Source organism: Olea europaea, unplaced genomic scaffold, assembly GCF_002742605.1.
Source record: "Olea europaea var. sylvestris unplaced genomic scaffold, O_europaea_v1 scaffold1501, whole genome shotgun sequence".
NCBI classification, from domain to species: Eukaryota; Viridiplantae; Streptophyta; class Magnoliopsida; order Lamiales; family Oleaceae; genus Olea; species Olea europaea.
Genome location: NW_019232582.1, coordinates 86,552 through 102,996, shown reverse-complemented (window position 1 = coordinate 102,996; position 16,445 = coordinate 86,552). Strand labels below are relative to the sequence as shown.

General features: G+C 33.0%; 2 protein-coding genes across 2 annotated transcripts; one reads left to right on the top strand and one right to left on the bottom strand.

Moving 5' to 3' along the window:
• Positions 1 to 4,920: 4,920 nt before the first annotated feature.
• LOC111376419 (small acidic protein 1) lies at positions 4,921 to 5,345 on the top strand. The gene has a single exon (XM_022999382.1). The coding sequence runs from the start codon at positions 4,988 to 4,990 to the stop codon at positions 5,180 to 5,182; it is 195 nt and encodes a 64-aa protein (XP_022855150.1). The 5' UTR covers positions 4,921 to 4,987; the 3' UTR covers positions 5,183 to 5,345.
• Positions 5,346 to 13,884: 8,539 nt separating this feature from the next.
• Positions 13,885 to 15,465, bottom strand: LOC111376423 (ammonium transporter 1 member 1-like). The gene has a single exon (XM_022999386.1). It carries the CDS (start codon positions 15,417 to 15,419, stop codon positions 13,974 to 13,976), a length of 1,446 nt encoding a protein of 481 aa, XP_022855154.1. The 5' UTR covers positions 15,420 to 15,465; the 3' UTR covers positions 13,885 to 13,973.
• Between the last annotated feature and the right edge of the window lie 980 nt (positions 15,466 to 16,445).

The window sequence follows — 16,445 nt, the reverse complement described above, 5'->3', positions numbered from 1 at the left end:
TTATTTGCATGAACTTTTCTCTTACACAAGTATTATCATCGTACCATGAATAATCGAACAGCACAAATCCTAAATGACATAAGAACATGTACCAAACTCCCAAAGTATGATGGAAGCGTCGAAAAACACACACGCCTTAAATTCCACAAGTACAATAACGCCATAGACCTTTAAAAAAAACTTTTAACTCCGAACATCCGATGGTGTTTCTACTTCCAAGTACGGATCTTTATTAACTCATAAACACAGTTGTAACGATTGAGATCCTTTTTGCCATTGTGTTTGCTTCGTTGCTAGTCTCGTTTTCTTCATACATTTGTCATCCACCATACCCCCTCCCCCACCATCACCAAATAAAAGAAAAAGATAAAATTTTTCACCGTCAATGGTGTCGAGCACCGGTCTAGATGATTAATTGCATGATATTAAATGATAGATTTACTTGAATGCAATGTCACATGATTCACTTAATTGTACCTATCAGGTATGGCTACGTAGATGGGTGCTAGATAGCATTATTTGTGAATAAAAAATGATATTCCACATAATTAATGCTAGCCTACAATAACAATTAGTCAAATCCTAAAATTCGACAAACCATGCACAAAAAATCCGCTCTCAAATAATTATTCATCTAGTCACACAATTCATTAAGCAGTTAGAGCCCTTAATTACTGTGAAAATTCACTATAGTAGGGAGAAAACACTAATACTTCTATTGTAACGTCCCAAATTTTTACTATTGGTTAGATTTAAATTTAGAACTTAAGTGCGCCATTATTAAATTTTAATAACTTTATTGATTATTGATCTAGTCTAATGACCTTGTTAATTATTGACCAATAGTTTGAGGGACTAGTAAAAAGTTATTTTAGAAGTTAGATGAAATCATGTGTAAAACATAAGTAAATATGCCAATTGGTCATAATTAAAGATGATTTATTGATCATGTGCATTATTCACATCATACTTCAAGCCAATATAATTGATTTGACCAAACATTTATGATAATCCCCCACATTTTTGGGTTACAATTGAACTTAGAGTTTATCAACTCTTTCATAGTTTAATTCATTTATCACTTAGATAATCTCCGTATCAAATACTTTGTGAAAGTCTAAGTACTTTCAAAATAGTGGTCATCGACTCATACAAATGAAAACTTATTCTCCATTCAAAATTGTACTTCAATCAATTATATCAATTTGATCATCCAAATTAAATGAAGATCATCATATAGATCAATAATGCTTTCAAAGCATATACAAACTTAATTGGTTCCACGATTAAATTCAAGAATTGATATTTCACAAGATTATTTTTCGTCAGATAATAAGGCACATATTCACCTTATTCACTATATTCAAATTTTGAATAAATGAATCAACCAACGGTTGATAAGTTGTGTTATCGAATAACACGACTCTACAAAAGGACACACCTCCTAGAATTAATCTCTATAAGAGATATACCCGTTGGAAAATAATTATACCAAAAGTCATGATTTTTCATATGAAAAGACACACATTTTCATATAACTTGATCTTAGAATATTTCATAATATTCTTCACAATTTTTGCATAATATAGTTTTATTCTTTACAAATGAATGTCATTTTACAATCATTATTTTCAAGGATATTCGGTACAATTGCTGACTGCAGACACCGTTTGTGTTCTATAAAATATTTTCATATCCCAATAATTGGGCACTTTAAAATAATTGGGACAAAATCACATTGTCATAATTTTATGCACATATAATTTTGCATAAATCATCTCATTTAATTCATCAAATTGATTGAGCTTGTCATCATTAATCAAAGCTAATGTAATTTTCAACAGAATATGAAAATTTAACCAACTAGGCCATTTTGACCAAAAGGTCCGTCCGAAATCCAAACCCTTGTATGGATCCACCAAATAAATTCACTATTTGAAATTCACGTCTCATAAAACATATTTCAGGTTCTAGGCTTATTCAAAGTATCCAGACTGGTAATCCTCTTTTGTATTTTATTATCTGTCAATAATCAGATCTCCAAAGAAAAATTAGTGATATAATTCATCAACCGAGTCAGGCTGCAGATCTAGGAACAAGTGAGTGGATTTACTTCTAATCCATCAATTGGAAATTTAATGGACGTAAATAAAACTACCATTTCATACACTAATTCATGCATGGACAGCAACACACCATTTCATACAATAACATAATAGTTTCTCATGTCTGCATCGATTCAATTTTTAAGAGTTCCACAAAACTCTGTCCAACCCAAAAAAAAAAATATATTGGTGTCCAAATCATGCAATCAGATTAATGAATAATATAAAATGCACGAAAAATCGTCTTAAGATTGTTGGAAAAAATAGACATGCATAAATTATATTTAAATAACATCTTTTATGTGCAAAAAATCAGACAGAATTTTGACTTACCAAATTAAATATGTAAAGCAGAAAAGAGAAATGCATGCATATGAATTTTGTCGAGGCAAGAGTTCAACTCTTTTTCTTTAAGATGATAATGCCCCGCACTGATGCTAACGATTTTTCGAAATTTGTCTCCCAAGATACAACGATCACATCTCGTAATAGAAGCACTCCAAATTACATAGACCAACAAACCTATTTATGTTTTGAACACTCTTTATATGAAACTTGTCTCCAAATATATGCATAATTTTGAAGTGAATAAGCATTAGTATGATAATGCAATTATGAAGTGAATCAATGAATGAACAAACACATGGGATCTATATACAGATGTTGAAAAAGTTTGCTTCAAAAGACACAATTTATGGAAGAGACGCAACTATTGGAATTAGTCTTTATATTTGAAGCGACACATCCTTGAAAAATGATAATGCCAAAATTCACAATCTTTTATATAGAAAGATACCTTTTCAGCCAAATGATTTCTAGAATATTCCATAATATTCTACGTAATTTTTTAATAATTCACGTATTTAAGTGACTTAAATTTGACTTAATTTTTCATTCACCAAATAACAACTTCCACTTTAATAATTAAGAATTGGTCAAAACCAAGTACATATACAAAATTCCAACAACTTGTGTGTTATGCGGTTCAGAGGCTGAAACTGTCCAACATATTTTCTTTCAGAGTTCTTTGAGTTCAATCATGTTGGGACAGATTCGATCGAGTATTAGGGGATCGATGGTAGCTAGTGTTTTGAAGTAGATCAAGTAGGAGGCTCAAGGGATGTCTTGACAAATTGAAGCCAAGAGAATTGCACTTACAAGCACTATCTATCATTTGTAATGTTTATTTGTAAGTTTAGGTATGCCTAGAATACTTGTACAGGATTATGATCTATACATATTTACATTTACCGATCAAAAAAAGGATCTACAAGTGCTATCGAAATTTCACCCCATGCTTTGAAGAATAACAAGCGTACAATGCTATTTGGAGAACCTACATTTGGGAAAGAGTGGCCTTCTTTTCCTTACAGTGTATATATTTTCTAGTCGGTCTATGTTTGGTTTAACTAAAAAAATTGATAAAAATCTAAATAAAAATCCAAAATTACATTTCATGGGATTCTATCTAAATCTATTTTTTTTTTTCAATAATAAATTTCATCAACTTCTATTTAAATCTAAAAAAATTTTATTTTTAGCAAAACAAAACAAGATTATATTATTGGAATATGTAAAAAACTGTCGAATGTTTCTAATAGTTGCTCAACTACTACTATCTTCAGTACAATTCTCTGTCGGTTTTTGAGCTGTCCGATGTCTACAACTTGTCCTTTAACTGTCGCTTGCTGTGAAACTTTGGATCACACAAATATTGACAAGGTTCTCTCTCTCTCTCTCACACACACACAATGCATGTCTACGTGGGTGTAATTGTACGTATGTTCTAGTTTCTTTGTTTCGTCACGGTTGGCATATTTCACGAAAGTTTCTGTGGGTGCCTTCAGCATCCTGCATCTGCTTGCTATCTTAATTGATAGACATAGTTGCATAAAGTATCATTAATTGATAGATTGTCTTAAATTAGGGATACGAGTCTCATTTAAGATGACATATCAATTAGACACTCAGACTAGTATTATAGCACCAATAGAGAACATTATAAAATCTACTACTTATTAAATATATTCACAACAAAGTATAAATCGAAGGTAAGTTTGACTCTTCAAATTATGTATCAAGTTGGTCTGAAATGGTGAAGTGCATTTTCCTATAGTTGTTTACTAAGGATATTTTTCAGAAGAAATCATTAATTAAAAAAAACTCGTCGTATAACTCGAAGTTCGGATATGATTATCGAGAATTAAAATGAATACAAAAGGAGGTATTAAAAGACCCTCGGACCCAAAAAAAGAAAAAAAAAAGAAAAAAAACAGAGCTTATTACTTATTTAAATAGAGAAGTTTAATATTACTAGGCTTGGTGAGGTCTGCCTAAACTCTTGCAGATAATCTGTCTATAGGTAAGTCCAAACTTGGTCCCCAAACTATATTATGACATATTGTAGAATTCGTAGAGTCCGATTCGACGGGCTACGTAAACCTACAATAATATATGTTAGTAAATTTTATTTCACACTGTGTAAAGTTCAATTATACTATTTACTTATTTCTTTGATTGTGAAATTGACTTATGGTCAACATAATTTTCACGTTGGGGTGAAAGAGAACAGCTATATATTCATATATTTACATTCTTTTTATTATAAACAAATACAGGGACATTCTTGATTAAGTACGAACTGGAATAAATAAGAAATAATGACATCCACAAGGATGTTAGAAGAGTTCAATTTTTGTGCTATTTGTGTCAATTTCACATTGTTGTTTGGCCCATCTAAAAGTTTGATAATTATGGGCTCAGAATTGGACTTCTTCCGTCTCGGCCCATCTATATATGCAGTTCGTACCAAAGCTGAACTCACCCATTAGAAAAAATTCCCATAGAGAAAAAGAGAGAGCATTCTAGAGAGAGAAGGAACGATGAAGCCGCAGCCGGTGGACTATTTTGTGGACATGGAGGAGCAAGGCGGATCCACCGTGGCGATGGACGTGGACGACGTTGAAGCCTTAGAGATGTTCGGCGAGGGTCCAATCTCGATGGAACTCCACCGCCTTGCCGATTCCGACTTCTTCAACTCTTTCCAGGATGACTTCGACGACTCTGACATCAACTAAAACTGTGTACTTTGCTATCTTCTCCTGTCTATTCCATGTTTTTAGCAAATTAAGCCGTTGATTCACTATGTTGTCAAGAAATTTGGAACGTGTATTGAAAAAATATGACTTTGCTATATGGAAATTTAAATAAATGTTCAGTCAATTCTTGCTTGCTTTTTTACTTAAGTTTTCGCTAATTGGTTATCAATTGTTTGGAATTTTTGTTTAGTGTTAAACATTTTGAATTGCTGTTGTGTAGAACCTCTTGGTATATCCCTGTGTTTTACTGAATTTTTACAGGGTAATTGGGGTTCAGAATTGCATATAGCTGTTTGGCTTTGCTTAAAGCCAAAAAGAAAAAAGGAAAAAAAAAGGGGGCTTTGGGGGCAATGACACCATTAATGCTGTCTAAAAAACCTTTTAAGCTAGGGCGAATCTGCTCTCCAAAACCAAAAAAAAAAAAAAAAAAAAAAAAGAGGTTGAACCCCAACCTTGAGGGCCTCCACGGCCCAGCTTTGTGAGGGAGGTAAATCGCAGGATGTGCCCCATCTAGTGGGAACAAGAGCTGCTCTCAATAATACCTATGTATAACAAGATGAGTACCTAATTGTTCTTGCAATGAATTTAGGATTTAGGATGATAGACACTGTTGTATGCCTCACCGAAAATCTTATCGTTGTGAATAGCAAATCAAATCAAATCAAATCGACTCCGTTTTATCAGGAGGATTAGTATTCGACCTTCATGTTTTATAAGTAACTTTTGCATTTTATGGTCAAGTGCCTCTATGCGAGTATATGAGCACGGCACAGATGTGTGTTCATGGTTAAAAATTAGGATTTATGAATTGATGCACCATTAAATACTGCGGAAATGATTGTGCTTTGGATAACCAAGAACTTTTTTATGTTCTCTAATTGATGTACCATTTAAAAATTAGGAATTGATTATGGTTGAATGAAAACCAAGAACTTTTTTTATGTTCTCTAATTGCCAGTAATATTTCCATTATATATCATTGGTGCATTTTTGTTGTCTATCTGATTCCGACTCCTTGAAATCCTTCGCCTTAAAAGACTCAGACATCAATCAATTAATCTTGTGTATTCCCCGTTGTTTATTTATCCATTCCACGATCTCACCAAGTTACCGTTTCCGTTGATTTATCCCAGTTAATGTCTCGCTATTTGTTGTTTCATCAGAAAAAGTTTGCATCATAACATGGAAATCTGTTATGTTGCTGGTAATATGAATAGTTTGGTCAATGTTGTAATGGCATTCGTTTTCTTACTTTTATAGTTAATTGGCTTTCAATTCTTTGGACAGTTTTGATTTTGTAACATTTTGAATTGCTGTTGTGTGGCGACCCGAATCGTTATCCTTAACGATTCGAGTGTTACTAAATCATAAACTAAAATTAATTTAAAAAATATTCAACACAAACATATAAATTATTAAAGCATTTACAAAATTTAAATAATATAACGAGTTTAATAAATTAACTTGAAACAAGGAATATCTTAAAATATTTAAAATTAAATGAAATGATAATAGTTTGACAGCGTAATAATTTTATTGTTGAAATTTTTGCTTCCATAAACCATCTCTGTGTCGACCATCTCGAATCATCAATTATCTGAAAAGTAGAGACATAATAGGGTGATAATAATTTTTAATAAATGCTAATTAAAAAGAAAAATTTATGTAAAAAAAAAAAGATTATGTGTGATTTTTTTTTTCTTTTGCGTATCAGCCCGTCCTGAATATTTTCCTAGATCCACCACTGAATATATTGTCTCATTCTATGAGACTGTCACGTGACGGCCAACTAACTTCAAGACTACACTCCACATATCGGTTTACTTGACCTAATTGAGACCATCAAGTAGAGGAAGTCGAAGTGATGAACTCACCTCAACTGAGATACCATGCGACGGTTAAGCCTCCATGGTCAAAGCGAGGTACTATAATTTGTTGCAGCTCATTTTCCATGTGACGGCTAACCTCTATGCGTAGTTAATTTATTTAGTAATAATTTTACTTCTTTTGTTAATGCTTGGATTGCTTGATCACTAATTCATGATTTATGAATTTTAACAAATCAAGAGATGAGTTATAAATTTAAATTATATAGTAAAATTCAACAATTGAGTAAAGATAAAAATAAACTTTTGGACAATGTTTTAAAAATCGATCCGGACATCGACCCATAAAAGGGTCAAGGATCAATAGGTCAGACTGGGATCGAAACGGATATCAAAATCAAATAAATAAATAATCCAAAAAACTATAAAATATTATAACAACAACAGTTTTTTAAATTGTAGTATTACTAATTCAAAGTAAATATAAATCAATATTTGTCAATTAGATTTAATTATTTATTATCCTATAATTTATTTTAAAACATCAAAAACTAACAAATGTTGTGTTTGAAATAATTTGCTTTGTTAAAATTGAAATTATTTGGGCTTTTGGGGCCAAAATTTGTTTATGGAAAGAAAAAAGTGAACAACTATTAAATATATAAATTTCAAAGGATTTTACAACTTATCCCATATTGAAAATTGAGGAAAACATTGCATGTCTCTTCTCTTTTAAAAACAATAATTATATTTATCCTACATTAGAAGTTGAAAAAAACATTGCATGTTTCTTCTCTTTTAAAAACAACACTTGTATTGGAAGGAACGTAAAATTGGGCTTGCCAATGCTTGGGCCCATTTATCAAAGTAATTATAATTTTATTATTATTATTTTTTTGGAAAAAAACTCGGTAAAAATCATGATCGATTTTTCGATTTCCCGCTAAAATGGCCAGTTCGATCGGTTATCTACTGATTTTTTCATTTCCAATTAATTTATTAGTATCGGACCAAATTTGAGGCCGGTTCCCTATTTTTCCGGTTGAACCGACCGGTCCGATCTGATATTTAAAACATTGGTAAATAATTGTTGAGGAGTAGTTTAGTGTTGGGTTTATCTTCTATGTATAGTGTAAATTCTTGACCCATGTGTAGAAAAAGTGAAAGAAAATGCTAGATGTTAGCATGGTCAATGCATAAATGATGTACTGTCATGAAAATGGTCAAATCAATACCTTTAATCATATGGTCAAATCAATTCACTTAGCTTAAAACTTGGTGTAAATAATGCATGTGGTCAAATCAATTTCCTTTATTTACTTGGTCAAATCAATTATATTGACTTGAAGTATGGTTCGAATAATGCAGGTGAAAAGGTAGAAAGCCCTTATACTAAATATAAGGATGATATACACTAAGTTTATAATGGATGAAATGAGATGGAAGTCGATTATGACAATTGTTTGGATGTGTAAGAACAATCGGAATATTTATAAAGTTCAAATGCATTGTAATGTTTCAATAATGATATTGAATACCCGTGATCTGAAATCCATTAGTAAATATGATTGAATTATGTAGTGTTTGATAGAAATCCTCTAACATTGTTCTTTGGAATTGACAAAGCTTTAGCTAATGAGAAACATGTACCTGTATAAGAGGATTTCTTAATTGGTGACAATGTGTGTCTATTAAATGAATCGATCGTTGGTTAGCTATATTTGATAAGATACTAAGTCACATGTAATGGTAAGTCTAAATGCATAAGTCATAGACATAATACCATTAAACAATTGATCTAAAATGGTGTAAACTCGTGGATCCACTAAGAAAAGATTTATCGTGAGATCAAGCATACTGCATGTTGAGGGGAATGTGCTTAAAGTTTACTATGTAAGGATCTTTGTAATGGTAACACAATCTTGTTGATTGGAGATTCTAAGATTTTGGTTTAATGGGACAACCAAATTATGAAGATTCAATAAGCATTTGGGATTTAATTCCTAGCCATTCCTATGATAAGAAAATTGCTATCTGCAGAAAGTTTTATGTTAAGTTATACTTTTAATGATACCTATATATTGACAAATCAAATAGGGTATGACAGGTACTCTTAATAGGAGATCACCTATATAAGTGTGAAGTGGGGCCGCTTCTATAAGGATGTTTCAAGGCTTGAATTCTCTAAAGCGCTTATGACATCCAAGAGTTGTTTAGGGTCAAAATGAACACAACAGTGAAAACTCGAAAATGTTATGGAGGTTATTGTGCGAGTATTATTGTCTTGGTTTACATTAACGGTTGACAGTTCAAGACATTGTGTTCATTGATTAGCTAAGTAAATTCGATAATATTTTACTACGAAAGGTTCAAACCCATAAGGTACCTATCCAGATGCAATAACTTTCCGTTTGAACTCTCTTTAGCGTCTACATAGTCATTTGCATTAATTTTAATTCATGTGGAGGATTATTGGAATTTTGTATATGTACTTGGTTTTGACCAATTTTTAATTATTTAAGTGGAAGTTGTTATTTGGTGAATGAAAAATTAAGTCGAATTTAAGTCACTTAAATACGTAAATTATTGAAAAATTACGTAGAATATTATGGAATATTCTAGAAATTATTTGATTGAAAATGTATCTTTCTATATAAAGGATTGGGAATTTTGGCATTATCATTTTCCAAGAGGTGTGTCTTTTTAAATATAAAGACTAATTCCAATAGTTACATCTCTTCCATAGGTTGTGTCTTTTGAAACAAACCTTTTCAACATCTATATATAGATCCTATGTGTTTATTCATTTATTGATTCACTTCATGATTGTATTATTATATTAATGCATATTCACTTGAAAATTCTGCATATATTTGGAGTCAAGTTTCATATAAAAGGGTTCAAAACATAAGTAGGTTCGTTGGTCTACGTAATTTGGAGTGCTCTTATTACGAGATATGGTTGTTGTATCTTGGGAGACGAATGTCGAAAAATCATTAGCACTAATGCGAGGCATTATCGTCTTACGAAAAAAAGTCGAATTCTTGTCTCGACCAAATTCATATTCATGCATTTCTTTTTCTACTTTACGTATTTAATTTGATAAGTCAAAATTCTGTTCGATTTTTGCACATAAAATGTATGTTATTTAAATATAATTTATGCACGTCTATTTTTTCCAACACAAGTTCTGTCAATGTCTAAATGCAGCATTTTGTCCTTGGTTTGCAGCTTGGTTTGGGCGCCTAACCACATGATAAACGAATGTTTTGGAGTGATACCTGACTTCCAAACATCCCAGGCCTAGATAATCTTTTGCAGCTCCTTTGTTGACCTGAAGAAGCGTTTAGAGAAACCAAAGACAAGGAGAAAATAAATAGGGTTAGGCCAAGTCAAAATATGACAAAAGCAATCCCGAAGTCTTGATGCAGGAGAACGTTGGATCTTATGAAATTCAAGGATTTGAAAAGGCAAAAGATCGATGAGCTTAATAGAGAATTGTGTAAATCAAGTGTTTTTCTTAATCGTGAATGTTTTCAATCATATCAACTTGTTTGTAATAAATTTGCACCTCGGGTGCAGTGGCGGGTCGACCCTAGCAAAAAAGTGTGTAAACGTTTTTCTGTTAACTTTTCCATATAAATTATAAAAATGAGTCAAGTTGAATTGTCGTACACTAGTACTTTCATGCAATAATTTTCAGAAGGTGATTCTATTAGTGATATAGCTTTAGGTCAACTGTTACAATTTTCCCCGCCTAATAATCAATTTTGGCACGAGGTACGAAATAACCAATTAAGCTAAAAGATGTGGTCAACACCCCAGAACCACCCACAGGAAGTTGATGTTAATAGAATATATAGATTAGGGCTGTAAGCAAAAATTGCTCAACCGGAAAATCGAATCGAAATCGCATTTTAGAAACCGTCGGTTTGGTGCCACGTGGACCCCGTCAACGAAATGATTTTGACCCAAACCAAATCGGTCAAAATGGTTTGGTTTAGGTTTGAGAATTTTAATTACGGTTTAAAACCAAACCGGACCGGTGAAAAAATATATAAAAATAAAAAAATGAAAATTTTTGAAAATTCATCCAAATATATAAAATTCAATAGTTTTGTCATTTGTGGGTATTTTTGTCAATTTCTAATTTTCTAATACATATATATATATTATTATTATTATCATCATTATCATCATCCAATAATCCTAATATATATTTAATAATTTTAAGACTAACATAATCTATCAAAAGCCATTTTCCTCTTCAAAATTTAGATGAACTCCAGTCGACACCCAACACGGTTTTGAGCCATCGGCACCACACATTTTTTTCAGATTTTTCACGCATCTTCAAAGTCGAATTGAAGTCTATTATACCAAATCGAAGACAAATAGATTCTAGACCTTCGGTGATAATATTTGCTACAAATAAAGTTTCAGATCAATAATTTTTTGGAGCAAACTAAGGTAAGAATTTGAAATTAAATGTGTTTCGTAACATCATACAAACGTAAACTTGTGTAATTGTTATGTTTAGATATTATAAACAATTGCTTTATTATTGTAGTTGGTTATTCTCTTTGTTTAATCAATATCTTTTTTTCAGATATAATAATCACGAGGTCTTGTTGGATATCATTATTTTTTTGACCTTATATCTAGTTTAGTAGACTTGTATTGTAACGTTATTTTATCGTCATTAACCTAAAAAAGGTGAACAAAAATGAAAAAAAAAACTGTGTTTTAGTTTATTGTGATTTCACTTTGATTTAGTTAATATTTAAATTTATAGTAGATATATTTAATCTCTGTTTGAGCCATATTTTTTATATCATCATAATGAGAAAATTGACTATTGGAGAGGAGGTTGGGTCCTACACATGAAATAGCAGGTTAACAAAGGCGGCTGGACTTGTAGAATAACAATCCAAATTTTCATTTTTTTGTCCCAAAAATTTGATTCAAACAGGGGCTTAGTTTGTTTTAAATTTATTACTAGTGAGATATAAATATATATTAAATTCAATGAATTAATGATATAAAAGTAGACGGGCAAAAAATATATGGTGAAACCGACGGTTTAAAACCGGACCAAATCGTTAGGTTTAGGTTTGAGTTTTTTTCAAACCGTTCAAAATGGTTTGGTTTAGGTTTGAGTTTTTCTCAAACCGTTTTAAACGGTTTGGTTTGAAAATTTGTCAATAATCGATAAAACCGGACCGCTTACACCCCTAATATAGATCACATTTGGTAGAAATTTTAATTCAATTAAAATTAAAATTTTGGTCGTTATTTCATTATTTCAGTCGTCATTTTTGAATTCTTCTCTCACAGGTAAGAATCACTTTATCTTTAACGGTCAAAAAATTAATTAACAAAATTCCTACCAAACAAGCACATAATACCCCCTAACACATGAGAAATGACTGTGTTAACCCCCTTAAATATTAAAAATTCGATTGTTCATTGCATTTTTTAACCTATAAACCTATTATTTCCCTTAATCCTCCCAAATTTTCTCATTCTTGCTTGAGATTTGTAGATGGCAATGAGGCGGATGAGGTGTGAGGAGGGCAATCATTCATCGCGTTTACTGTACCGTTATTTTTTGTTTAATTTTTATTTTCTATACATACGACATATATACATATTTATCTTTACACACTTTTTTTTTCCCCTTAGATCAATGCACAACCATATTTGACGTATAAACTTATTGTAAACAGGTTGCTATAGTTAAAAAATATTGTCAACCAAGAAAAACACTTGATCTGCGAAACTCGAAATCTGGCAGATGATTGATAGTGTGCAACGTCTTAAAGACGAGTGACCATTGAGAAGCAATTTGAAAGTTAATGAATAAGCTATGACAGTAAAATATGTTATGTGAGTAATGAAATATTATACTGACATCGTTCGATTGAGTTGTCATTTGTTGATGATCATAACATGCCACGTAGGTTTTTCCTCTTAACATGTCAACAAAGAGGGAAACGAAATCTGACATATAATTTATGGAGTGCAATGTCTTAAAAATTGATCACTGGAAAAGAACTTTATTAGTTTTATGAGTAAACTATATGACCAAGTATAAGTTGGTAAGTAATAAACATTTTACTCAAAAAATAAAGTAATTGCTAGGACAATCTACAAGAAGCACTTCCATTTAAAAAAGAAAAAGGGGGAAAAAAAAGTGTATTCTCCAAACACAAGTTTTTAAGCTAATTAATCAAATTTGTATGTCAGCTTCAATGACACTTTTTATTCCTTTATGTGGGGATTAAAATTAGATTTTTTTAAGTAAATTTTGATAAAAATTGACAAAATATTTGGTTAAAAAGTTGTGGAAAATTAGATTTTTTAAAGTAAATTTTGATAAGAATTGACAAAATATTTGGTTAAAAAGTTGTGGATCCCAGAACATATGTATTTAATATTAATTGTAAACTTTAACTATTATTAAAATCTAGATATTAATCGCTACCAGACAGATGCTCCATTTATTTTTGAACGAAAATTTTGTGGTTATAATTTGTTGTTTTTTGTTTTGGATGAAAATTTTTGTCACATTTTCAAATGTTAACATGGGGCTAAATTCTTTCTCATCTAGTTATTCTAGATTTTTTTCCTTACATTTTCATTTTAGATTTTTTTTCCTCTTTATTTATATATAGGGGTGACAAATTGACCGAGCTGCTCATTAGTTTGGAGCTTGTGAATTGACTGCTATTGTTTACACCAGTCGAGCTTGGATCATCCTTAGACTGCCTCTTGTTACAAGTCAAATCAACATATAGTTTGTTCATAAAATTATAATTCATTAGTCATTCTAATAATCCGAAATAAAATTTATTTAGGGACATCATCTACGTACATTTTTTTCAATCAACTTAATTAAACAATGAATGCCTAATTCGAAATTGTAATTGCTTCTATTCTAGCTAAATTCCCTGCTTCAATGAATCGTCAGTGTATGCAAATCCACCATGCCGGGTCAGATCCATACCTGCCAACTCGTCGTCGTGAGAGATCCGAAGAAGCTTGAGTTTGTGCATAACAAAGAACAGAGGACCCATAGTCACACTGACCCACCCGATTACTACAGCAATCTGAACCATATTCGCAGCTAAAAGCCTCCAACCCCCGCCCATGAACAACCCGTATGGCCGACCTGGTCTTCCCGGGTACACCTCATTCACGAATTTCTCAGTCGCAAATAATGCAGTGAAAATGACACCCCAAGCACCACAACCTCCATGCAGCTGCGCCGCCTCTAGTGGATCATCGTATTTTACCTTCTCCGCCACTATGTTACACCCTATAAGCACCAATGCCGCCACGAACCCGCATATCACCGCTGACCACGGCTCCACCACCGAGCATCCGGCAGTGATCGCTGCAAAACCACCTAACAGTCCATTACAAACATCCGTCACGTTCCAGTGACCAGATAAAATTCGTTTGCCAAAAAGGGTGGTCAGTGCTGCTGTGCAGCCGGACAAGGTGGTGGTGACCGCCGTGCGTCCCACGGCGCTCCATTGTCCGTAGTAATTCCCGCTGGTATATGGGTTAAGAATCTTGGCGAAGGATCCGGGATTGAAGCCGTACCACCCGAACCATAAAAGGAAAGTCCCTAACACCACCAGGGACGCATTATGGCCGCGCAAAGCCACGGCGGCGCCGTTGTGGTCGAACCGCCCGATTCTCGGACCTTCAATCAACGCACCATAAAAACCGGCGATCCCACCAACCATATGAACAACACCCGACCCGGCAAAATCGATGACTCCGGATCCAAATAGCAGATTTTCTGTTTTGTTTGCACTGGCCCAACCATCTGATGACCAGAACCAGTGAGAGACTACGGGGTATACAAATCCAGTGAGGAAAGAAGAGTAAATTAAATAAGCAACAAATTGGGTTCGCTCGGCTATAGAGCCGCTTGTAATGCCGGCGGCGGCTATAGCAAAAGCCCACTGGTAAAGAAAATAACTGTAATCAAACAGTGAAGATGGGATTTCCTTGAGGCCGAAGAAGTGGCTGCCAATGAAGCCGTTGGAGGGCGAGCCGAAGGCAAAGGCGAAGCCAAAGACATAGTAGAATAAACCTCCGGCGGCAGCGTCGAGAACGTTGGTAAGCATTATATTCATAGTGTTCTTGGCTCGGACTGAGCCAGCGCAGAGCATGGCGAAGCCGAGCTGCATAGAGAAAACGAGATAGGCAGAGAAGAGGAGGTACGTGGAGTCCACGGCGTAGGCGGTATCAGTGAACTTGTTGGACACGGCGGAGAACTGGCTGCAAATGTACTCCGCAGCAGCGGTCGCATTTGTGGTGTTGGCGCCGAAAAGGGGAGCTAGCTGGCCGGCTGAGCAGTTCAGGGACGCCATGGCTGGCTATAGAGAAACTACGGAGGTTTCAGAGTAGAAAGAGAGATTGAAGAGTTGCATGTACGTAGGAATTAGGGTTGGTAGGTGTTGGTGGATCCTTATTTATCGGGAGAGTGAGAGTTTTAACTGTTCTCCACCTCTTTGATTCAACTTTAAAAAATGAATTAAAATTTAAATCAAAGTTAATAATTAATTATAATGAGATATTTTATAAGACTCAACGTTCTAACTATATATTTCATTAATTTTTATTAAAATTTACTACAAAATTGATTTTTATTTAAACCAAATAGGGTTGGCGACTTGGCGCTGAGCACTCGTCTAGGTTAAGTGACAGTAATGGACCAACTGACTTAATGTTTGTGAGTTAGAATAGATTTACATTTATTGGACAATGTGTTAGGTAATTAAGAAGAAATTTTAGGAGTAAAAAATGAGATACGAACGAAGAGGATCTTGAATTTACTTAGTGTGATAAATAGTGCTGTTTATGCCGTTATAACAACGGTAATAAAACAGTATATTCTCATGGCCAAGATTCTTGAAGTTTGTTTTGTTATTTTGTTAAAATTGCAAATTAGTCCCTATAATTCCATGAAATATACTTCTGACCACAAAACAGTAGGGATATTTATACTTTGCTACCGAAACTTTAGTCTTCTGCAATTTGATATTGTCAAATTTCATTTTAAATTACGTTTGTTAGCGTTACTACTTGCATATTTCTTAGAAATTTTACATTCAAGTTTTGTTTCCTTAAGCGCCAAAGCTACGCCCTTAAATCGAACATTTTTTTCTTCACTTTGTTGTAAAAGTAATCAACTTCATAGTAGTTCACTATCATCTAAATTCACACGCTCGTGTTCGAAAACTAGTAGTTCGCCGTGTTAGTTCTCCAAAGCTTAAATAACCCAATTTTCTCCCATCACCTATTGGTGTCAATGAATTAGTTCGATACAAAACTTGAGATAAAAAAAAAAAAGATTTATAAATGATTGTTAATGGAGTTGAACTTACTGAATTTTG

Bases quoted from the DNA above. Each gene is read 5' to 3' on its own strand.
- LOC111376419 (XM_022999382.1), top strand. From the start codon at position 4,988: ATGAAGCCGCAGCCGGTGGACTATTTTGTGGACATGGAGGAGCAAGGC.
- LOC111376423 (XM_022999386.1), bottom strand. From the start codon at position 15,419: ATGGCGTCCCTGAACTGCTCAGCCGGCCAGCTAGCTCCCCTTTTCGGC.